General features: G+C 43.2%; 1 protein-coding gene across 13 annotated transcripts in view; it reads left to right on the top strand.

Annotated features, from left to right (window-relative positions):
* PHF20L1 (PHD finger protein 20 like 1) overlaps positions 1-24,003 on the top strand; it is a 76,679-nt gene that overhangs the window by 15,427 nt on the left and 37,249 nt on the right. For 7 of the 13 annotated variants that reach the window (XR_014789976.1, XM_084848753.1, XM_084848758.1 and 4 more), the window contains exons 5-9: positions 485-573; positions 4,644-4,706; positions 14,442-14,649; positions 16,293-16,418; positions 21,875-21,957. Coding sequence is in view for 12 of the 13 variants with exons in the window: in XM_084848753.1 (XP_084704879.1) it covers positions 485-573; positions 4,644-4,706; positions 14,442-14,649; positions 16,293-16,418; positions 21,875-21,957 (569 nt within the window). In the remaining variant the exon portion in view is untranslated. The remainder of the gene's footprint in view (positions 1-484; positions 574-4,643; positions 4,707-14,441; positions 14,650-16,292; positions 16,419-21,874; positions 21,958-24,003) is intronic. The other 6 variants (XM_084848755.1, XM_084848761.1, XM_084848762.1 and 3 more) reach the window with 1 other exon arrangement.

Here is a 24,003-nt window from a genome sequence, read left to right as displayed (position 1 = left end):
GTGGCTAGACTGTTGGACTGGGAGTTGGGAGATCTAGTCTGCACTTGGCCATGGAAGCTCACTGGGTGACTTTGGGCCAGTCACAGACTCTCAGCCCAACCCACCTCACAGGTTTGTTGTATGGCATGCTTTGAATGCTCCAAAAGGGTAACATAAATGCTAAAATGTTTGGGCATGTAACTGGCTTGTAAGCAGGAGCATACATGTGATTTAAATTGGGAGGTGGCCTTCAGTGTGCTTGGCTGGTCTTGTTAATTCTTCACTACTGAATGTTTATAAAAATGCATCAGATCTTGTTAAACTATCTGAATGGAAGCAGGATATGTGAATAAAAAGGGGTTCCTTTACATGTATCTCTTTTAAAGCAGCTGAATGTAGTAGAGGGATTTTGACACATGCAGGATTGCATGACGTGTCTGAATTGATGTACAAATATATATTGCTAAAGTTTTATCTGTTTATCTCTGGGTCTTTCTGTTTCTAGGAACCTTCACTGTACAGTTCTATGATGGAGTGATTCGTTGTCTTAAAAGAATGCATATCAAATCCATGCCAGAAGATGCCAAAGGGCAGGTAAGTGAACTTCCAACAAACCTTTAATCACATCCCTTAATTCCTGATTAATATATTCAGACTCATTGCAGCCTTCAGATTCTACATGTACAGTAACTTACATTTCCCATCCACAGACTGCATTGAGAGTGGACATTTATCCCTGTCTAACAACTCTTGTATTAAGAATTCTGCAGTTAAAGTGTGTAAGATGGTCAACATCGGGCGATCTTGAGAATTCAGCCTTTGGAGCAAAATGGTTCTTTCCTTGCTTGCCATTGCATGCCTTGAAAAAATTTTTTTTCTAGCTTTGATGTGGGAAGTGGGTGTTTCCCCACCAGGAAATTCCTGGCATATGCTTCTTCTTGCTTAGACATAGCATTTTCACCTGGCAGCCTTCCAACCTGACACCATTGACTGCTATGGATGGCATTAGGGAATGCTACCATCCAGAATACTACCATTGGAGAGGATCAAATCTTGATGCTTGGTATAGGAACAAGCATGGCGAGTGCGTATGAGCATTTGCTGTAGATGGTCAATGGTATACAAATTGCATATTTACACATTAGATTCCTCCTTTTGAGTCCTCCTTGTGATTGCCTCTGCATTCCACACTAGATCCTAGTGCTGGAGTGTGCAGTAGTTCTGACTGAAATGCTGCCTGCCTATACACTTTGCCAAGCACTGCCACCATCTGAAGATGGAGGTAGGTATGCAAAAGTGAATCAGGGTCTAGATTAGCTGTAACCCAGTGGTAGAGCACGTGCTTTGCATGCAGACGTTGGTTCAATCCCTGCCATGCCCAGTTAAAAGATCATGGATAGCCAAGTTATGAAAGACCTCTGATGGAAGGTCTGTTGCCAGACAGAGTAGATAATACTGGGATAAATAGGTCAGTGAGTCGTCTGACCGTGCAGAATCATTGCCCAGGAAGAGGGAAATCATGTCTGTCAAATTTTAGAGGCTGTGACATACACAGTACATGAATAGACATTCATGTATTTGTGCAGCCACCTATTTTCCAAGCAATTTTCCTTCTTGGGGAGAGTAGGGGGAAAGATTAAGCATTTGCATGTCCGTTTCTACACTGAGGAACTACTGTTCTTTATGTGGTATTCGATTTTTCTTGGTGACATTTTTATAACAAATGAAGTAAACATTGTTTTGTTTCTGTAAAGTGTGTCTTGTTAGAAATGTCACATGTCTGAAACAAACCATCATGTGAAGGTTCAGTCATGTAAGCTACTGAGCTTTCAAATGAAACATGCCCTTGTAACAAGCAGAGAACTAAATGCTCTTCTGCAGAACTCATTTTTTAGACTGCAACTCATGTTGTGCTCTGACACAACTAATTGAACTATGACTACACAACTGCAGAGTTCGTATTGTAAACCCAAAGTGGATAGAAGGAATTTCGAGGGGTCTTTCAGACACAGTGCTTTTAGGGCACCCTAAAAGAGCTGGAAGGTTTGTATTTGCCGCCTGTCTTTTTGCTGCAGAGTTGCATCCATTCTTAAGTATTGCTGTACAGTGTTGTCAAACTGCTGCCAGCACTTGTGATCCAGGGGCTCTTGGTTCCTCAGGACTGGGTTGATTTTAAAATCTGCTATGGAATGAGTTATAAAGAGATGCAACCCCTAACCCTGAAGACATTTTTCTAATCATATCAAAATTCAGTGCTTCAGATTCTTGTGCCTTGGGAACAACTTCCAAATTCATTGAATTCTCCCTTAAATAAAATACAAAGACAGTTTAGGGCCTTTCAGAATGCCTGTGAGAAATGTTAGATGTACTGAAACTATTATGAATTCCCTTGACATTCCTGTCTGTTTCACCTGGGGAGGAACTCCCAAACCTCATTTTGGTGAAATTTCAGTGGCCATTGTATATGCACTGCACCTCTGTCCTGGTAATAGTTTAGACACTTTTCTTTCCAGCATTATATCGCTCATGCTACCGTTTTGACCAAGCACTTCCTCCTGGCACCAAGTAGTCTAGGAGCCAGGTGAAGTCAAAGTCTTTTTGCCATTCTCAAAAGATCTGTAATTATAGAGAAAGTAGTTGCTGTTTTCAAGATGCATGTGACTATATAATACATGTGTGTATGTAATGGGGCAGCTGCCAGTACCTGCTTAGGATGATACTTGCCCTCTACTGCTGCCCTTCTCCCTCCATCTGGTGCTTCTGCTGCTGCCACCACTACAGTCACTCAAACCCAGCAAGTGAGACCTTTGGATGAGAGCTGAGTAGTCTTTTGGCTCTGATCTGTAGCAGTTAACTACTACCAGGCATCACATTTTGGGAATGTAAGATGGCAACCACCCATCATGGATGGGCGTTAAGCAGCTGCTTGACCCCTATCCAGAGCACTGCTGCTGCCTGCTGGGTAAGGATTTCCAGTAGGAGGTTATGAGTGAACAGTTGTAGCATAAGCAGTGCTTGGCAGAGGGCCTGATGGTGGCAATGCCAGGTGGGGTCCCATGTTAATGCCTGGGGGAAGGAGGGCATTGGCGGCCCCATGCTGAGGGCCTGCTAAAGCCTGGCACCTGCCCTGATCAGATAGAAGTTGTGTCTAGGGTAGGATTCTGGAAATGCCTGCATAGTTTGAACATCCTCTCTTGAATATACTTAATATCAAAGTAATAGTTCTCTTTTTCCTTTAAGCACATGTATGTAATTTTAAAAGTAATGTTAGATGCATTCCTCAGTTGTGGGTAATAAACTGTTGTCTTCATTATTGGAAGATGAGCCAGGGTGGTATGGTTGCATTCACCACAGGTTGACATGAGAGCAAAAGGTGGGGGTTCTTTCTCAGGTGATGCTGAAAATGATTGGCCTTAATGTGTTCTTTAAATTTATGAACATGGGTAACATGATGTGTAATGCAGGAAGATTGCCAATGTTTAGGGATTTGTTCTTTTAAAACGAAAAGTGGCTATCTAATCTTGGAGATCTGATACACACGAGTTTTTTATTCTTGTGAATGGGCAGCACCCGAAAGATACAGATGTGATCTACACAATATAGTAGGAGTGGAATGTTTTAAATATAAAAATGTTGGTTACGGGTAATGTGATATTGTCAGGAAAATGTAGGAAATTGTAAAAGTGAATTAAACACATCTTGTAAAAGGACCCAGTCTGCAAATAGCCATAGCAAATGACTTCAGGAGTAATTATGAGGAAGCCATTTAAATTATTGGAACATGATCCATCAGAGCAAAACTCTAGGAATAAACACTCAGCCAGAGTTTTTCTGCTACTTTTGACTAATGTTCTGTTGTAAACTGGTCCCTGTCTCATTTCTCTCTAAAACAATATTTTAGCCTGAGTTATTGGAAGCATGAAATTCTGTGTGATTTCTCACAACTTGTAACTTCCTTTCACCTAGTTGCTATATGAACACCTTAAATATACTTGAACCACCACTGAATATATTTGTATCCAATAATATGTGGCGAGTGGTACTTAAATGTTTCTTGGAACATACTTGTTTGGTGTTTCATCCTTTAAAATGGCATGCTTATGCAATTCAGGATTCCTTTTTAAATTCCTGAGCTCTTCTCATTCACATATCTGAAATGTTATTTCATTTACTAGAGTATATCATACTCAATATCATATATGTATGGTCATATATATATGATATCTCATATATGATCTCAGTATCATATATGAGTGTACACACATGCAAATTAAAATAATAAACAGTAACTTATTTTATACACCCTCTTATCTCACTTACCTTAGTAGTTGCAATACCATGTACTAGTTTTGCCGAGGTAAACACTTTTGCTTCAAATGACTTTCTATAATTGAGATACTTAGTTTGCTAAATTTGGTTGACCACATACCAGGGCTCTGAGAGAGGCAAGGCAAAAGACCTGTACCAATGTGTGTTGGCTGTATAGATTTTGCAGGTCAGGTTGCCATTTTTAAAAAAGCTGTAGCTGTTGAATTTGGAGGTAAATATAACTGAGGGAGGGTGAAATATTGTAAAAGGTGTGTGGATGGAATCTACTAGTGGAGAGGCGTTTATGATAACTTGTCTTTCTGTTTCCGTGTTTGTTTTATCTTCGATATAATTAGGCGCGAGAGAGGCATCAGATAGCGCCGGAGCTGAGATTAGTGACGGATAACGAGCCACATGAAGTGAGTGTTGAGGGAACTGAAGGAGAGGGAGGGCTCTTGGCACACAGGAAACAGAAACTGAGGAGAAACCTTGAAAACCTGATTGGGTCAGAACCAACAGAAGAGGTAGCAATAGGTGGAAGACGAGAGCTGTAAGAGTTGGGGCAGAGCTGTGTAGATCCTCGGAAGGTGAGAGCAAGCAGCCCAGTGCTGCTTTGGGTAAGCCATGGATAGGTAATGTTTTAGGTAGAGCATATGTTTCAGGTGAGAATAAAAGTTTTGCTATTGTGGACAAAAAGCTGACATGTGAAACTGAGCAAGCTTGCAGATACTAGTGGAGCTAGGAGATGGAGAAATGCTACTCCTGTTTTGCCTTCCCACTTGTAAAGCTGAAGGGTTATGAAATATGGCATTAGCAAAATTGCTGTATCTAGTGCAAAAGAATGCTGTACAGCCACTTAGGATTTTGGGATAGTTTTCACTGTTGCTATGTTTTGCTTATGCATTTCCCTGCACTTTGCCCCGGAGTAGTAGTTTCCAAACACTCTATAGACTTTGTCCTCCTTTGCAAATACTCAAACATAGTATGTAGCTCTCAGCTCTTTGGGTCACTTGAAGTCAGGAATGGTGATAGTCCAGAGTGAACAGAATATTGAAATATATAATAATATGGAATTAATTTGCAATACATTCAGGGTAAGGTATTTGTAGGTAGACCTTTAGCTGTATAGACAGGAAGAAGATGCTGTCTTGGAAATGTGACTAACATGGCTGGAATATTAGGTTATTGGAGAGGAAGAACAAGTTCATTTGGTCAGATTATCCAAGCTTTGCAAATATTTCTGGCTGGAAGTGTGCAAGGTACCTCCTTACCTACTTTGTGTGACTTGTTTGTTCCAGCACAGCACAAATACTCATTGTAATATTGAAGAGAAGTGTTGTGAATTCATTCTGCATTTTGGCTGCTTCACATGTTGTGATGTTTGGTATGTACACAAAACACTTGATTTATGTATGGCAAAAGCATGCTTGCAGACACGTATATTGTAAAGATGCAGATGCCAGAGCTTTTGCTGTGGGTCGTTGAGGCTTCTAGAAGTGGACTGGACAGCCATTTTCCCTGCATAATGCAGCTTGTAGGGGCTTTTCAAAATGTGCTGTTTTGAGGCATCTACATTATGAGCAGATGTGACTACATTTCATTTTGAAGCATGGATTTCTATATGTATGTGGGAAAATCATGTATGAAAGCAGGATGACCATTTAAGTGGAATTTTGGGCAATGTTTTAGGAGACTGGACTAATTATATGGTTTTAATTTTGTGAACCACCCCCAGAGAGCTTTGGTCATTGGGCAATATAGAAATGTAAAGATCATGTAGGGTGGAAAACCTTCCACCAACTGCTATATATTCCTGCAGAAAACATTCAATTTCTAAACACAGTATTCCTTAAGATTAATTCATAACACAGTGTATACAATACTAGTGAAATTTGACAATTCCAAAGTTGTAACTAACTTTTTTCAGGTGACTCTCACTGTGGGAACATGTGGGTATCCCACCTATGTTCCCCTCTTAAAACTTTGAGGCTTGGGTCTATGAAACTCCCTGCCACATGTTTTCATAAAGCTCTCAAGTAGACCTCACAGTTAGGGAATACTCTCTCGGACATAAAACCTTTTGACGCTACCAATAGAGATAAGCTCATAAGATGAACAAAATTAAAATATATGTTAAAGGAGTGGGAGTAGGATTATGTATGCCACCTTGGGTTCCTTAAGGAGGAAAAAAGGCGTGATATAAACATAATAAAACAAACAAATAAATATTGATCTACCTTTCATGGTTGTAAAAATGATTGAATAAATGTAATGTATCTTCACCAGACCCCCTCTCCGGGAGACCAAGGTTGTTGAGTGCATGTACTGGAGGTTGGGCCCGAAGGGCAGTCTGGGGATTCTGCTCGTGTACCGTCCACCCCACTGCACGACTGACTCCCTGGCCGAGGTGCTTGAGGTGGTCTCTGATATGCGTGTACAGTCCCCTAACTTACTGGTGTTGGGGGACTTCAACGTACATTCGGAGGCCATCCTCACAGGAGCACCTCGGGACTTCATGGATACCATGGCCTCCTGGGAGCTGCACCATATTCTAACTGGGCCCACCCATGTAGCCGGTCATGCACTAGACCTTGTGTTTGTTTCTGGAGAAGCGGGGAGTGATCTGGAAGTCGGGGGTATATCCACCACCCCCTTGTCATGGTCAGATCACTATCTGGTGATGTAGGACTTCTCGGTTCCACAACCCCTCCGCAGGGGTGGAGGACCCATTAAAATGGTCCGCCCCAGGCGTCTTATGGATCCAAATGGATTCCTGAACGCGCTTGGGGATTCTCTAGGGCATGCCAACGGCCACTCGGTCGAGACCCTGGTGGGTGGCTGGAATGCCGCAATCACTGGGGCATTAGATCGGGTGGCTCCGAAACGCCCTCTCCCCCTGAACAGGGCTCGGACTGCACCATGGTTCAATCCGCGGTTACGAGCTCTGAAACAGGAGGTGAGACAGCTAGAGCGCCGGTGGCGGAAGTCTTGCTCCAAAGACGATCAGACACGGGCTAGAGCTATATCTTCAGCCTATCACGTGGCGGTGAAGGCAGCAAAAAAGGAATATTATGCTGCCTCCATCGCGTCTGCAGAGTGCTGTCCCAGGAGGCTGTTCCAAGTGGTCCGGAGCCTGGTCGGTCCTGTGGCTCCGGAACCACTGGAGCATTCTAAGGCCTCCTGTGAGGCTTTGGCAAGGCACTTTGCAGATAAAATTGATCAGATTAGGTGTGTTACTCTGCACACTGTGGATACAGTTAGTGAGCAAGAGGCGGCCTGTGGCAAACCGGTTTTGTGGGATCGGTTCCAGCTTCTTCCTTCTGATGAAGTGGACAAGGTGCTTTCATCTGTAAGGCCAACCACCTGCTTACTTGATCCTTGCCCCTCTTGGCTCATTATGAGCTGCAGAGAGAGACTGGGTGAGGGGATCAAGGCGGTGGTGAACGCCTCCCTTGAGGAGGGAGTGATGCCATCAGCCCTCAAGGAGGCAGTGATAAGACCGCTCTTAAAGAAGCCCTCCTTGGATCCTCAAGTTCTGAACAACTTTCGCCCAGTCTCAAATCTGCCATTTTTGGGCAAGGTGATTGAGCGGGTGGTGGCGGTGCAGTTGAAGGCACACTTGGAAGAAACTGATTATCTAGACCCATTTCAGTCGGGCTTCAGGCCTGGGCATGGAACAGAAACGGCCTTGGTCGCCTTGGTGGATGATATGAGGAGGGCTCTGGATAGGGGTGAATGCTCCTTCCTTGTTCTCCTCGACCTCTCAGCGGCTTTTGATACCGTTGACCACGGTATCCTCCTGGACCGCCTGGAGGGGTTGGGCATTGGAAACACTGTATTGCGGTGGTTCCAGTCCTTCCTCTCTGGCAGGTACCAGAGGGTAGCACTGGGAGAGGAGGTTTCGGACCCGTGGCCACTTACTTGTGGGGTGCCACAGGGTTCCATCCTCTCCCCGATGCTATTTAACATCTATGTGAAGCCACTGGGGGCTATCATCAGGAGGTTTGGGGTGCAGTGTCATCAATATGCGGATGACACTCAGCTCTACCTCTCATTCAAATCTTCACCAAGGTTGGCCGTAGAATCCCTGTCCAAATGTCTGGAGACGGTGAGTGGCTGGATGGGGAGGAATAAGCTGAAGCTCAACCCTGACAAGACCGAGGTACTTTTGGTGGGAGACAAGAGGAGGCTGGGGGATGTTGACCTGGTGTTGAATGGGGTACAGCTACCCTTGAAAGACCAGGTCCGCAGCCTGGGGGTCATTTTGGACTCCCAGCTGTCCATGGAGGCTCAGGTGTCAGCTGTGAGCCGGACAGCGCTGTATCAACTCCATCTGATACGGCGGCTGCGCCCCTACCTTCCCGACCATCTGCTCCCATCGGTAGTACATGCCCTGGTCTCCTCTCGTTTAGACTACTGTAATGCGCTCTACGTGGGGTTACGCTTGAAGACGGTTCGGAAACTGCAGCTGGTACAGAACGCGGCGGCTCGCCTGATTAAAGGCAGCCGCCGGCCAGATCACATCACTCCAGTGCTGAAGGAGTTGCACTGGTTACCAGTTGTTTTCTGGGCCAAATTCAAGGTGTTGGTTTTGACCTTTAAAACCCTATATGGTTCCGGCCCAGCCTATCTTAAGGAGCGCCTCCAGCAACACCAGACAGGCCGCTTAACAAGATCAGCCTCGGATGGCCTTCTCTCTGTCCCATCAGCCAGGACAGCTAGACTGGTGGGGACGAGGGTGAGGGCCTTCTCTCTGGTGGCCCCCACTCTGTGGAACTCCCTCCCTAGGGAACTCCGTCATGCCCCCTCTTTAATGAGCTTCCGTCGTGCATTAAAAACGTGGTTGTTCAGGCAGGCATTTGGGGTGGGTTAGGGTATTTTTTTTAAAAAAAATTTATGGTAAAATTTTATTGTTTTAAATTGTTTATGGTGGGTTGTACATCGCCCAGAGTGGCTGGGTGACCAGTCAGATGGGCGATTAATAAATTTAATAAATAAATAAATAAAATAAATGTAAACCGCCTTGGGTTCCTTGCAAGAAGAAAAAAGGCAGGATATAAATGCAATAACTAACAAAATAAAAAGAGTTATATAAGCTTTCAATAGCATTTTTCCGCAGACAAGATTTCCCTAAGCTCTCCCTCAGCCATTTGCTCACAGCCAGGATCAGATGCTGTACAGCCGTCTTCTGCATCAAGCTTCTTCTGCAGGTCCTGGTCTCTAGGATGACTCAGAGGTGTCAGGGACTCCTTGCTAAAGTTCCACTTGGTCAAAGCTTCTGTCACTGGGCTTCTCTGCCTGCTTGAAACGTCAGCACTAGGGATGGACGAAAGCTTGCTTCACGGTGGGGGGGAGGTGCTTCGGTTCTCCCCCCGAAGTTCAGGCCAGGGGGGGGAGGCGCCCCGCCTCGCCCAGCCGAAATTCAGGCCAGGGAGAAGCGCCCCGTCTCCCCGGCCGCGAAATACAAAAGTAACGTTTAAAAAAACAAAACACGCACACGTGATAGGCTACGTAACGATTTACGTAGCCTATCACGGCTAGATTTCCAAAGTCAGCTGTGATAGGCTACGTAAATCGTTATGTAGCCTATCACGTGTGTGTGTTGTGTTTTTTTTAACTTTACTTTGTAATGGCGGCGGCAGCCGGTCGGAAGACCGGCCGCCGCCGCCCCCGCCGAAACACCGCCGAAACGCCACCGGGACCCGCCGCTGAGAGGGACATTCGAGGGAGGTAAGTCCCATCCTGGGGGGGTGGCGGGGGGGGGTGGCGGAGAATTTCACCGCCAATTTTGGGGGGCCGAATGCGTTGGCATTCGGCCTCCCCGAGATTCTTGGAGAAATTCTCCGCCATCCCTAGTCAGCACAAACCTCACAGCACAGCTTCAGGCTCCCCCCAGCAGCCTGCTCTAGTATTTAGGTCTTCTCCCAGCAGGGGCTCTCTCAGGCTGGAAGGCTTTCTGATCTCTCAGCTGTGCACTCTACTCCCTTCAGCCATCAGCTCTCTTCCAGCTGACAACCTCCAACTCACCTCTGACCAATCTTGTTCTTTATGGACCTAACTACCAATCACATTTGTTGACCCCTTGACCATTCAGAATTGTACTTTACTACCTGCCTGGTACTTACATAAACAGAGGCAGGTTCTTCTCCCCTGGTCATTTTCAGACTGTCAACTTGAAGCCACCCTTCCACATATAGCAACCATAACTTGGGAGGCTGTCCGTGCACCAGCACAACCCGCCATTGGCACAATGGGAATATAGCTCTTGCTAAAGCAACCAGAAACAATATATTTTTATGTATTGCGGTTAACCGCCTTGGGAGGGCTTCTGTCCTGAAAGATAGCCAAGAAAAATTTAAAATAAATAATAAAAAAAATAAAACAAGCGAGAATACTAGTTTCTGGAAGGGAACACATCAGCAGAGCTTGCAGTAAGGAACGCTCCTGACCTGTTCTGTTCTGGAAATGAGTGTTTTGGCTCATTTCCAGGGTTGTTCTAGGAACAACAGCTTCTTGTTGGATGCTCTAGGAAGCAACAGTTTCTTGTTGGACAACACCTTGGGCACCCAGAAATTAGTGCAATGACAGTTTTCAGTGCCTTCGTTTTTTATTTTAAGAAGTAAACAATGTAAGGAAGTGTGTGCTAAAATATTTACAATCATTCCAATAAAACTGATTTCCAAGTAAAGCTTTGAATATTTGGATATGATATTTAAACTGCTTTAAGTATGTTTTATTAATCCCCACCCCAACCAGGGTGTCAGTTCATATACTGTTTGCTAGTGGAAAACTGTGAAGATTTATCCAACACATAAAATTAACATGGTGTACTTCTTTAAAAGTTTAGTTTAATAAATAGAAGCTAAATTGGATCCCCATCAATTCAGGCCATCAGAACATTTTCAGAATCAAAAATTTCTGGAAACCCATGTCATAGTTTACCTACAGCCTGAGTAGACTTAAACTTTGAGATAGCTTACTTAGCAAGAATTCATTATAATACATCTTGTGGGGAAGTAGCGATCTTTTATTGTTTTGGAATTGGATTAAAACAGGCTATAATGTACAAGTGATATCAGACGTGTAGCACTGAAATACTTTGTAGCTTGTATGACTATCGTTTGTTTACTATATATTCAGAGGGATTCTATTCAGAATGTCCTGTGTATATGAGTAAAAGATGCTAATCTAACAAAAGCAAACAAAATAGCGGTTAAGTGGCATGTTTCATTGGATGACTATGGGCAGCTTCCCAGTTATATACTCCTAAATATGTAGTGTGGATGTGACAAATATTTATTGTACAAGGTATGCCTTTTAGGGAGCTGGGATTGGCTGTAGCTGCCTGTTTTGGTGACAAGTTTGGGGCTTTGAAATGGCCCAATGAAGAAAAGGTGAGAGAGGGCTCTGATCAGATAATGTTTTGCTGTTTGTATGCAGTTTTAGCAAGCAAATGTGATATAGGTTGATTTGAGAATCTTACAGGAAACACATGGCAACATTGAATAGTCTGGTATCAGGCGTCTGAGGGCTGATTAAAACAGCCTGTCATAGATGGGGTTGCCAGTAATTCTTCTTGGGGCTGGCCATGTAGGGGTTATTAGATGACTCTTAGCCTCTCCCCCCAAATGGGTAATCTCAATAAGGACTTACTGCACCTCCAAGTCCAAAGTGTATCATCCCATCTGAGAATAGTCTTGATTCAGCCCTCAGGTCATACTTCACTTACCTGTAGTAAACACAGCTACCAGGCCTACATCTTACTGTACACATTTTCTGTGTTTTAAGATGCCGTAAATTATTCTAGAAGGTCCTTCTGGTGTGGTGGTGCCAGGCAGGATTTTGTGAAGTCTGACAATAGCATAATCTCTTTCCTGATTAAATGTTTTACTATAGTTGTCTTGTTTCCTTGGCCTGAGGTTTAAAGACGCATGTTGTTCCTTCTTGGCATGGATGATGGGACACATGTCTGCTGTTCAGTGCTAGTATAAATAGGAGCAGGTCTTCAATACTGGTCTTAAATAAGCAGTGCACACAACCCACCTGCTTGGAGAACTCAGATGCTCTATGAGGAAGGAAATTGCTTCGGCTTTATTTCTACTCGTGGCCATACAGATTGACTTAGTTTATTCTCAGTCTTTCTTTCTACTGCCAGCCTCTACATATACTCATTCCAGTATCAGGATCCCCATTTGGAAAACCATGACTCCAGATGACTGGTAGCAAACCTACCTTTGAAAAGAAGTGAAAGAAAGCTAGCAACAGAGGGTCTGATTGCTGTAGTCCCTGTTCAGAGTTAGTTTGCCACTCAATACCCGTTACTGGAGGACAGCAGGAGGGAAGTGCCTTCATGCTTTGCTTATGAGGCATCTGGTTGGTCACTGTAGAAAGCAGGATGCTGGATAAGATGGACGTTCAGTCTGATTCTGCCTGGCTGAATCTTATGTAGAATCCTCTGCATTCAGAGACCTTTTATTAGCAAATAGAGCTACATATATATAGATAGGAATGTGGTCTCTGCTCTAATCTTACTTTATTGTTATATGTTATGGTTTAATAATTTTCATTAACCAATTCGATAGTTCATTGGAAAGCAGTATATAATGTGTAATAAATAATAATAATAATAATATAAAAAGTACATGTAACTCAGATGGTAGTATCAAGATACATATGCCACCTTTATGTAACATACTTTAAAAACAATATATTTTTATTGATTTTAAACTTATAAAAACAAACATTAACAAACCCAACATTTGATCTGATGGACAGCATGTTCAGTATGTGTTACAATTAGTGAATTCCTTATTCTTTGAAAACCTGTCTCTTGTTGCTATATTTCTCTCTTTCCTCTATGTAACATACTTTCCTGTGACATTCACAGCTTTGGTTTGGGGAATAAGAGTTTGCAAAAGGCATGGAATTGGTGTGTCTGCTTTTCTCCACGTCTAGTGTTTTCATTGCAATGTTGATCTTACTAAGATGGTTGTAAAAGATCTCTCTTGCCTTTTGGCTTTGGAAAGATGCACTCAGGCAGACTGTCAAAGGTTGAGTTTCACCTGAAATAATCCTGCACTCCTGGCCTCAAGATTTGCCTTGGTACAGAGGGGTTTGTGAGTGTTTAGGGTACATATGTGTTGTGGATACATCCACGCAGGCCAACACATACTGTTCTGCACCAGCCTTTGAATTCCCATTATATATCACATCAATGGAGTACTTGCAAAACATCCAAGGGGATTTGAAGCCCCATTCCTGATGTAGGAGACTAAAAAGGGGAACAGGGATATTTTCCTTTAACAGAGGAGTCTAATAAGAGCCTGGGTTTAAGTAGGAACTTAATCTTTCAGTGGATTATAGTGGTGTCTCAATACTAGAAAGGAAAACTAACCATATTATCAACATATTTCTCCCTTGATTGGGCCTTGTCTTAGGGAAGGAGAGGAGATAGTGGAGGTAATAGAACTACAAGAAAGATAATTAGTCAGTGATTGCTAGAGTATTTATAGGTACTTGAAACTAAGCTAGTTAAACGACATGGCTGTGATACAAGGAAGCTAGCTGTGTACATGGGGAAGAGATTGTAGCTCAGCAATAAAGCATATGACTTGCCTACGGAAGACCCCAGGTGTAATCCCTAGTATCTCCATTAAAAATTATCAGGTAGGAGGTGATGGGAAAGACCCTTCTCATTGCTGAAACCCTGTAAATCTACTGCCAGTCAGAGTAGACAATATTGGGCTAAGTGAACAAACAGTTTGATCCAATATAAGGCAACTTCCTATGTGCTGTTTTGCACAGTGCTTAAATTAGAGGCACATTACTATTAGTGTCTCTGACAAGCAGGCAAGTGACTAAACTAAACTGGTCTCTTGCTCTATGAGAGCTGTTTCAGCAAAACATCTGCTTCTCATTTTTGCCCTGTGGGGTTCTCCTGGGCATGCACATAAACACTGATGCTCTCTACTTATATAGCTCCATAAATATTTTAAATTATGTGATCAATATCTACTCTCCTTACACGTTCCAGTTTGTACGAAAAATAGAAAACAATTCAACATACAAATCTATAAAAATCTTAATATGAAAATATTCCCTTGGGATTTTATTTTGATCTAGTTGATCTCCTTTTTTATTTGCTTGCTCTGAAGGACTGGATAGCTTTGGTCAAAGCTGCAGCAGTGGCAGCAGCCAAAAACAAAGCAGGAGTTAAACCACGGACCAGTGTGAACAGCAATAAAGACAAAGAGGAGAGAAAGTGGTTTAAAGTACCTTCAAAGAAGGAAGAAACATCAACCTCGACAATTGTCCAGGAAGTTCAGAAGAAGGAAGAGCAGCCTACATCCAGTGAGACTTTTGGTACAACTAAATTTTTATCCTTCCTTCCTTCTCCCCAATGTAGCATGTGAAGGGTATGTTAACATTGGTCTGTGATCTTTTGGGGTGCTTTGTGTTTGTGAAACAGCTGTTGGAAATATAAGAACTTGCATATTTCCTGATAACACTTCACACTCAATGCTTCTCAACAATGCTTCTTGCGCTGGTCTCTGAGTCGTTGAGAATTACCTCAGTGAATCAGCATAAAGTTGCAGGATTGAACGTGATAAGCAGAAATTCCTAATTCCATTTTTTTTCTTTATTAAGTATTACCAAGCCTGCGTTTGGGTAGGGTTGGTTGCAGTTTTATATTTTTAATCTCTTGCTTGTCCCACAATTCTTTGGAAATATGAAGGGGAGCACAAGTTATGGCTATTATACCAGATGATTCTGACAGTGGCCTGGTTTGCACACAATGGTAAACCAGGTTTTTTTTTAAACCCTGGGTTACTGTGAGCAAACCAGTGTGCTAGTGGAGATGGCTCAAATCTCGACTACTTGGCACCTCCTGCTGGTGGGGGTGGCTGAACAAGCCAGGGATGCTGAACAAGGCAGGTACGCCTTTGGTTAGTGTTATGTCCAAACACCAAACTCTGGCTTGTCTATCTCCTGATAAGTCAGAGTTGTAACCCAGGGCTTGAACTTGTCCTAAATAAGCACCCCTGGCTTGTTTACCTGCTCTGGTTGGCAGGAAGAGCCAAGCAGGAGTGACCAAGCAGGATTACGCGGCTTACTCATGGTAACCCAGGGTCTTAAAAAATCCTGGGTTACCATTGTGTGAAAGCAAATCCCAAAGCAGCTTACAACAAACACCAATGTTCACAGTAACAATAAAATATATAAAATTCAAACACCAAGTGGCAGCAGTAGCATCAAAAAGAGAACAGCAAAACACATAATACCTCAAATGCCCAGGAGAACAGAATTCTCCTACTTAAAAGCTAACAATGATGACAGAAGGCAAACAGATCAGGAGGGTGTTTCATAAACAAGGTCCTACCACAGGAGAGGCCATTTTGCCAGTCATCAACCACCAATCTCTGAAGGCAGGTGGTCCTGGAAAAAGGGCCTCAAAAATCTTAGAACATTTACAGATTCATACAGGAAGAGATGGTCCTTCAGATTTCCTTATTTTTCTCTAGGTTCTCACCTGTTTTACCTGCTGCCTATCGTTAGCACCATGTCACTGTGTTGTGGCGGGGAGGGAAGATATGGTGCAGTCTAACAAACGATGAATAAATGAGGCAGATCTTGGAAAAATTACACAAGGCCATCGGAGAGGTGGTAATAGCAGAGTTATGTTTTTGTGATTGCCCAGCCATTGCCATCACTCAGACTCTTTCCCCCTGCTATTTGTTGTATGTGTGTAGAAAGTTTTCAGGGCTTGGTAAGTTTTTACAAAATTATTTTTAAGCCTCTGTTCTCCTACAGCCATACTAAGGAGAAACTCTTATACCATGGACCAATATGCAAACCAAACAAAGCTTTTGCACATGTTTGAACATGATTTCAGTTCAATAAACATAAATCATTTGATTAACACTTAATAGAATATATTAAACATTTGGTTTTAGACAAGGTTTTGAAATACGGACTTAGTACATGATGTCTTCTTATCAATTTAGGATTCCCTCTAGTGGACGTCCCAAAGATTGCCTTTGTACAGGCAGAGAATGCTTTAGCGCACAAGAGGAAAAATAATCTAGGCAACTCATTTCAGGCAAAAAGGGCTCGTCTTAACAAGATCACTGGTAAGCTGTCATTTAAGAGTTGACATTCTGGCTGCTTTAATGTTTGTTCATTGTTCATGTTGATACTTCTACCATAAGGTGCTGTGCTTGACTGTTTGCATGTGCTTGGATGCTTCGCATATATAGGGTCAGGGAACTGTCAAAACATTTTCATAGACTCCATCGAGTCAGAACATTCCTGACAGATGGCTGACCAGCCTCGTCTCGAATGCCTCCAGTGTGGGAGAGCCCACTACCTCCCTAGGTAATTGGTTCCATTGTCGTATTGACCTAACAGTCAGGACGTTTTTCTGCTGTTCAACTAGAATCTGGCATCCTGTAGCTTGAGCCCATTATTCCAAGTCCTACACTCAGGGATGATTGAGAAGAGATGCTGGCCTTCCTTTCTGTGACAACCTTTCAAGTACCTGAAGAGTACTTCACAGTTTACAAGAGACTTGGTCATAGTTTTTATTCTTTTGCTTTGTTCCCACTAGGCGGCCTAAGCTTAACACACATTAGGGAAATAGGATGCCTTGTGTCACTGGGGCATTTGTCACATTGTCATGATCATTATCTTGTCTAATGTATTGTCTAATACTTATTCCCTGTTAAGTTTCAAAATACATTTAGTATTCTTGGCATCTTTAGTAAACAAATTAATGTCTTGAAATTAAGATGAGCCTGTTTGCAGGGTGATACCTTGGCTTTACCCATGCAGGCCTTTTGCAGTAGAAGCAATCAAACCAGAAAGTCTCTAACTAACCATAGTTTCCTTTTTTTTTTTGTCCAAACCCAGAAAATTATGGTTACCAACATCAGAATAAGTCAGGATATTAAACTATGGTTTATGATGGAATGTCGCTTATCTCTTATGTCAACAGACAAGCACAGTAAAATAAATAATGTTATACATCCACAGTGGTATCTGCTTCACAAACCCATAGGTGTCATTTGTAATTTGTTTTGGCAGATAGAGTTCAAGAATCCAAGTGGGCTTAGATTGCAGTTTCACTGCCACAAAAGCTCATCATAACTAACAGTATTGTTGTGAATGGCCCAGAGCGCTTCAGCTATTGGGTGGTATACAAATGTGATAAATAAATTAAATAAATGATATGGGAGAAGGTTAGAGAGAGAAGCTTCTCCTTAGTTTCTCAGTGTGTGTGTGTATGTGTGTGTGTGTGCGTGCGTGCGCGTGTAAATAAAATCAGCCAAAGGGAATACCTTCAGACTTAATCAAACCCAGTTCTTGCTGAATGAGAGAATCTTCAGTCCGGTTTTGATAAGAGGGGAGGCAAGGATTCTTTCAGACTGACATCAGACAGCGCAAAAACACCTGTTAGTGGCAGAGAATAGAGATTTGTCCTGAATCTCATTGCACTTTTAGTAGTATTGCTCCATTAAGCAGCTCACCATTAGGTAATATTGCAAGAAATTTTGGTCCTATGTGAAATACTTTGTTCTAAAAACCTGTTTAAAGATCCATAATTCCTTGGCAGGGTAAAACGTCTGCCATTGGTTGAGGTGATTAAGACATTAGTACTGCTCAACCCCACTGTCTCTCCTGTAGCATGTAGATAAGACTGACTGAATTTGGGGCTTGTTCATTTTTCACTTGATTCATTAAAATTACTGAAAAGGAATTTGTTAAATGAAATTCAGGAAATCTACCATTTGTTGATTCCTGCATGACAGCATCTTAATTCAGTGGCATTGAAGATTACATAGGAGTAGAGATGAGGGGAGTGAAGACTGCAAGGGTAGAATTGCATTTGGTTTTATAACTCAAATTCACTCCCCCTGCCCCAATTGCCCTCTTATATGGCTTGCCAGTATAGGGAAAATAGTTTTGTTGTATTTGTCTCTCCCTTTAAAAAGCAAACGAGTAGTGGTTGGTCATTGACCCACCCTTTTTGTCTTTAGCCTTGGAAATAGCCGAGAAGGGCTTCTGTCAGGGCTGGTGAAATCCCTCCCTGCCCCCCCCCCCCATGAGGCAACGATTATATTTATTTATTTATTTATTTCTATACCGCCCAATAGCTGAAGCTGTCTGGGCGGTTCACAAAAATTAAAACCAAACAACACACAATAAAACAATTTAAAATATATAGAATATTAAAACCACAATATAACAATACAACCACAATAAAACCTAGCAGCAGTGCAGGAGTTTAAAATACAGATTTAAAACAACAAAGATAAAAATTTAGAAAGCTAAAATGCTAAAATGCCTGGGAAAATAAAAAGGTCTTCACCTGGCGCCGAAAGGAATACAATGTAGATGCCAGGCGAACCTCACTAGGGAGCTCATTCCAGAGCTGGGGTGCCACAGCAGAAAAAGCCCTCCTCCTAGTAGCAGCCCTCCTCCTAGTATCAACCCGCCTCACTTCCTTTGGCAGGGGCTCACGGAGAAGGGCCGCTGATGATGATCTTAAGGTCCGGGCAGGCACATATGGGAGGAGGCGATCCTTCAGGTAACCTGGCCACAAGCCGTTAAGGGCTTTGAATGTTAACACCAGCACTTTGAATCGGGCCCGGAAATGGACTGGCAGCCAGTGCAGCTGGAAAAGTACTGGCGTAATATGAGCTCACTGGCCAGTCCCTGTTAACAATCTTGCTGCCCTGTTTTGGACCAGCTGAAGTTTCCGGACCGTTTTCAAAGGCAGCCCCATGTATAACGCATTGCAGTAATCCAGACGAGAAGTTATCAGAGCATGGATAACTGTAGCTAGGCTATCTGTGTCCAGATAAGGGCGTAGTTGGTATACCAGCCTAAGCTGATAAAAAGTGCTCCGTGCCACTGAGTTCACCTGTGCTTCAAGTGACAGTTCTGGATCCAAGAGCACCCCCAAACTACGAACCTGATCCTTTAGGGGGAGTGCAACCCCCTCCAGAACAGGTTGAATATCACCTAGCCGGGCAGACGAACCACCCACTGACAGTACCTCCATCTTGTCTGGATTGAGTTTCAGTTTATTGGCCCTCATCCAGTCCATTACCGTGCCCAGGCACTGATTCAGAACAGCCACTGGCTCACCTGGTTTTGATGAGAAAGAGAGGTAGAGCTGGGTGTCATCCGCATATTGATGGCACCTCAGCCCACACCTCCGGATAACCTCCCCCAGCGGTTTCATGTAGATGTTAAACAGCATGGGGGATAAAATAGAGCCCTGTGGAACCCCATGGCACAATTGCCATGGCACAGAGCAATAATCCCCCAGCACCACCTTCTGGAATCGGCCATCCAAGTAGGAGCGGAACCACTGTAGTGCAGTGCCTCCAACTCCTAACCCAGACAACCTATCCAGAAGGATACCATGGTCAATGGTATCGAAAGCCACTGAGAGGTCCAGGAGAATCAACAGGGTCGCACTCCCCCTGTCCCTCTCCTGGCAGAGGTCATCCCACAGGGCGACCAAGGCAGTTTCCATTCCAAAACCAGGCCTGAAGCCCGATTGAAATGGATCTAGATAATCCATTTAATTTCAAGAGTGCCTGGAGCTGTTACTTGAGCTGTTACTTACTCAAGCTGTTACTTGAGTGGTGTAACTCATGTGCCTGAGGCATACTAGGTCGGTTTCCTGCATAAGCCTCATTTCTTAACAGTAGTAGTGTGATTGCTTCTATCTAAGAGAGACTTCCTTCATTTTATTTCTTTTTACTTCAAAATTGCCAGGCCTCAATCTGCTTTTTGGCTTTTTCCACTCTCCAATCTTGTACCTCATAAAGGAAATGGGGGCTGCCGAGTTCCTTGTAAGGAGCAGACAGAAGAGTTGTACTACTGCTAAGCACATAGCACACAACTGCTAAGAGAGCCAGTGTGGTGTAGTGGCAAGAGTGTTGGACTGCGAGCTGGGAGATCCGGGCTGTAGTCCCCCCTCGGCCATGGAAGCTCACTGGGTGACTTTGGGCCAGTCACAGACTCTCAGCCCAACCTACCTCACAGGGTTGTTGTTGTGAAGGTAAAATGGAGAGGAGGAGGATAATGTAAGCCGCCTTGGGTTCCTCGCAAGAGGAAAAAAGGCGGGATATAAATGCAATCAGTCAGAAAGGAAGAAAGGAACAAAGGAAGAAAGTGAGTGAGTTGAGGCCTATGTGGCGATCAGACCTAACCTACCTCGGACACATGAGTTACACCATTCAAGTATAATGATTGCCCTGTATTATCAACACATTTCTCCTATCTGTGGTGGGTGGGAGAAGCAAATTTCACCATCCCTGACAGAAGCCCTTCTCAGCTGTTTTCAAGGCTAAAAGCAAAAAGAGCAGGGGCAGTGACAGGCCACTGTTTGCCTCCCTTCTCCAAATAGTCACTCCTTTTTTAAAAACAAAGGGGGAGACGAATAAAATTAAAATATGCATAGAAGTAACAATTTTAGAGGATAACTAACATTTTGTGTAGTATTTGTACTAACATTGAAATGGTCCTGACACACAGACCTGGTTCACGCATAATTTAACCATGGTTTGTTGAATCGTGGGTTGTCATTACATGTGAATCTAGAACTAGGGATTGACTATGGGTTTTTAACCATGAACGAGCAGTGAAGAGAACCCATGGTTTAATGTAGGTCATGAACTGTAGGTTGTTTAAAGTATGGGTGGTTGTTACTTACGAACCCAGAATCATGGGTTGTTCATGGTTTGTTTCTCCAGGCTTATAAAGCCAGTGGGCAAGAGCAGTAAAAAAAACAAACGAGCCTCTTTACATGCCAGTATTGTGGTGCCACAAAGGCATTTGCGATACAGGAAGAGAGTGGGTAAAAGAAGGGGAACAAACCCCCGCAGGGACTGAGAAAATAAACCATGGTTTGTTTGACCATGTGCCAGACAAACCCTGGGTAGAGCAACAAACTATGGTTTAAATAAATCATGGGTTAGTGTTATGTGCAAACCGGGCCCCACAGATTTCTCACTTGAACTTTTTTCACAGCATCTACCTATGCTTTCCTTTGCTTTTTTTCCATATTCCAAATATTTTATCCAGTGTGCTTTTTGTTATACTCTTGCACAATGGCACATTTGTACTCTGTGGATTTTGCAAAATCACAGTTGTTTCCTATAATAATATGACTGAAAACGTCACTTTCCATGCTCACCAACCAGGCCTGAAAGAAAGAGAGGCATTTGTGATGTCAGAACACAGCCCCTCTGGCTGCTGCTGCCTGTTTTGGGGGGCATGGCCAAACGGCAACTTTTGGGCTTGATTTCAGCTCCGTTTGAGTAGATTTCCGCAAAAAAACCCAACCAGATGAATTATAATTGCTTTCTGGAGAGAATTGAACTGTTTACTGTTTTAGGAGAAATCTCTATTAAACTTTGCTCACGAAGGGGGCCTGTTACCTGTGTTTGTATTTCCAGGAAACACGTAGCTGGGGGTCTACTCAGATCTATCTGTGGGATTATACCTGTCATCAAGTTATGACAGAGTCACTGCAAAATAACCCTAGTACCGTGTGTCTTTTCCTTTGCAGGATTGTTGGCATCCAAAGCTGTCAGCGCTGATGGTGCTGAGAAAAAGGAAGACAACAAACAAGCAGCTCCAGTCTTGGAGCAGGTATGAAATTGCAGAGTTTGATTCTTTTGCGAGGGCCTTACTGGTATGTACCATGGGTAATGTCAGGTCCATGATGTTAATGTTCCCCTGTCAGACAGAAGCTAACAGGGGCTGAAAGAATTCTTTGTATGTTTACACCTCTGCATGAACAGAGTTAATGAAAGCCAGTCTGAGAACCTAAGGATGCATAACATGGAAGTAGGTTCAGATTTAAGTCTGGGCTTGACTTCTGCAGCGTGCGCTTAGGATCGGATAGCTTGATTTCCCAGATCATGGCTACCTTCATTTTCATAAGCAAACATCCTGAAAATCGAAAGCTCAGAGATGTCTGTCTCCAGGTACCATTTCAATATAGCTGGAATTGTGCCCACAAGTGGCTTAGAAGACCCTTGACACAAATTCAGCTTGTGCTTTTGACACAGGGTTTTTGACATCTAGCAAAACTTCTTTTGTAAGAAGTTTCCTTTCTATTGTAAGAATTGGTGTTGTAAACGTGTATGTGTTTTATGAAACTGTTCAATGAGCCATATCTTTTTTTGCTAGGATGTATATTTTTAATAAATATGAAAAAGGAGACATTAAAAACATCTTAGGGGTCTGGTTTGAGTCCACATCTAAAGTGGAGATGGCCGCATTCTCTCTTGCCTGCTTGATCAGTTGAATTTTCTCCTGCCTCCCATTTTGTACATGACCGTGCCTGCTAATGACAGAGCTCAATTAACTAACCATACTAGGAGGCACTGCTTATGCTACAGTTGGCACATAGGAATGACTTCCAGGAATGAGCCCATGTCTGAAAATGTGCTAATTTTGGGTTTATGGGCATACGTGCACTGGGGTCACACAAACTATTTTCCCCCTCCCTTCGGTTGTTCCTCTTTCTAGAACTCCCTGACACCACTGTTCAAGTGTCTGCGGTTTGTGTGAACCAACAAAAACAGTAGTAGAATTAGTACACAGTAGTAAGTAGCCCTCTGTGCCATGTGAAGTGGCAGCTTGGGCTTTTAATTCATGAGTTAGGAAGCTGGCAGGGAGAGCTCTGGCTTCCAACTGGGAGTGGAGCTCTTTCCAGCTTGCAATTCTTTGGGAGCCTTTCCCAGTCTGTAGAATCAGTGTAGCTCACACAGCCCATTCAGACATCCTGGGGGCTCAGGATCCTCTTCAAAAGACAAACTCAATTTACCTTCAATCCAGCTAAACTCAGGCTGGCATTTGGTTCAAGTAGCACTGTATTTTCCCAAGAAATTTCCTGGGGAAAATGCTGCTATGTGTATACGCATGTGTGCATGAACTTTCTCACACACCCGTACCTACCTACCTACCTACCTACCTTGCTTGGACAGAACCTGTGAACTAAAAGCCATACTCATTTACGTGCTCATTGCATGATGGACGCAGTGATTTCCTGTTCTGTTTTGAAGCATGTGCACTAAACAGGGAGTAAAACCAAGAATTAGTTCTTGTGTGCTGCTAATTTCTGCCATATAGACTGCAAAGACTTGCAGCGGTCTCCTGCTTCCCTGCAGCAGAGATGGCCGTAAGTTGAAATCAGAGGCGCACATGTGTGTATGGACATTGGCATGCTCTGGAATCCTGTCCATAAGCCACCATGTGGCTGTGTCCTCGACAAGTTTAGCACTTTTCAGGCATGAGTGACTCACGGAAGTGTTTCTGTGTTGGTAAATTCTGCCCAGAGGCTAGCTAAAGAGAGACCTAAATCTATACACACTTCTCTTTATTCAGATCAGAGCCTTAATAAAGCTTTTAATGTGGCTTTTTGTTGTCTTTAGTGAGTAGCATTTTTAAAAGATCCCCCCTTTTAAGAAGAGTTTTTCTTCTACCACTTTTTTCAAACCAACTCTTTTTGAGAACTCCTTCACACTGTGTACATAATCAGGTCAAAAGAACCTCTACAAGCAGCTTCATTTTCTTATTTTCTATCATTGACCTTGTGCTGGTTCTGGAAGCACACTGTTTATGGTATATGTGGCTTTTGCTTACACCTGGTTCAGATTTAACAACTGAACTTGTTTAGAAATTGGACCA

This window comes from Heloderma suspectum, chromosome 4 (genome assembly GCF_057233095.1).
Source record: "Heloderma suspectum isolate Gila_16-S chromosome 4, 16-S_ref, whole genome shotgun sequence".
NCBI lineage: Eukaryota > Metazoa > Chordata > Lepidosauria > Squamata > Helodermatidae > Heloderma > Heloderma suspectum.
This window is presented reverse-complemented; position numbering and strand designations above follow the sequence as displayed.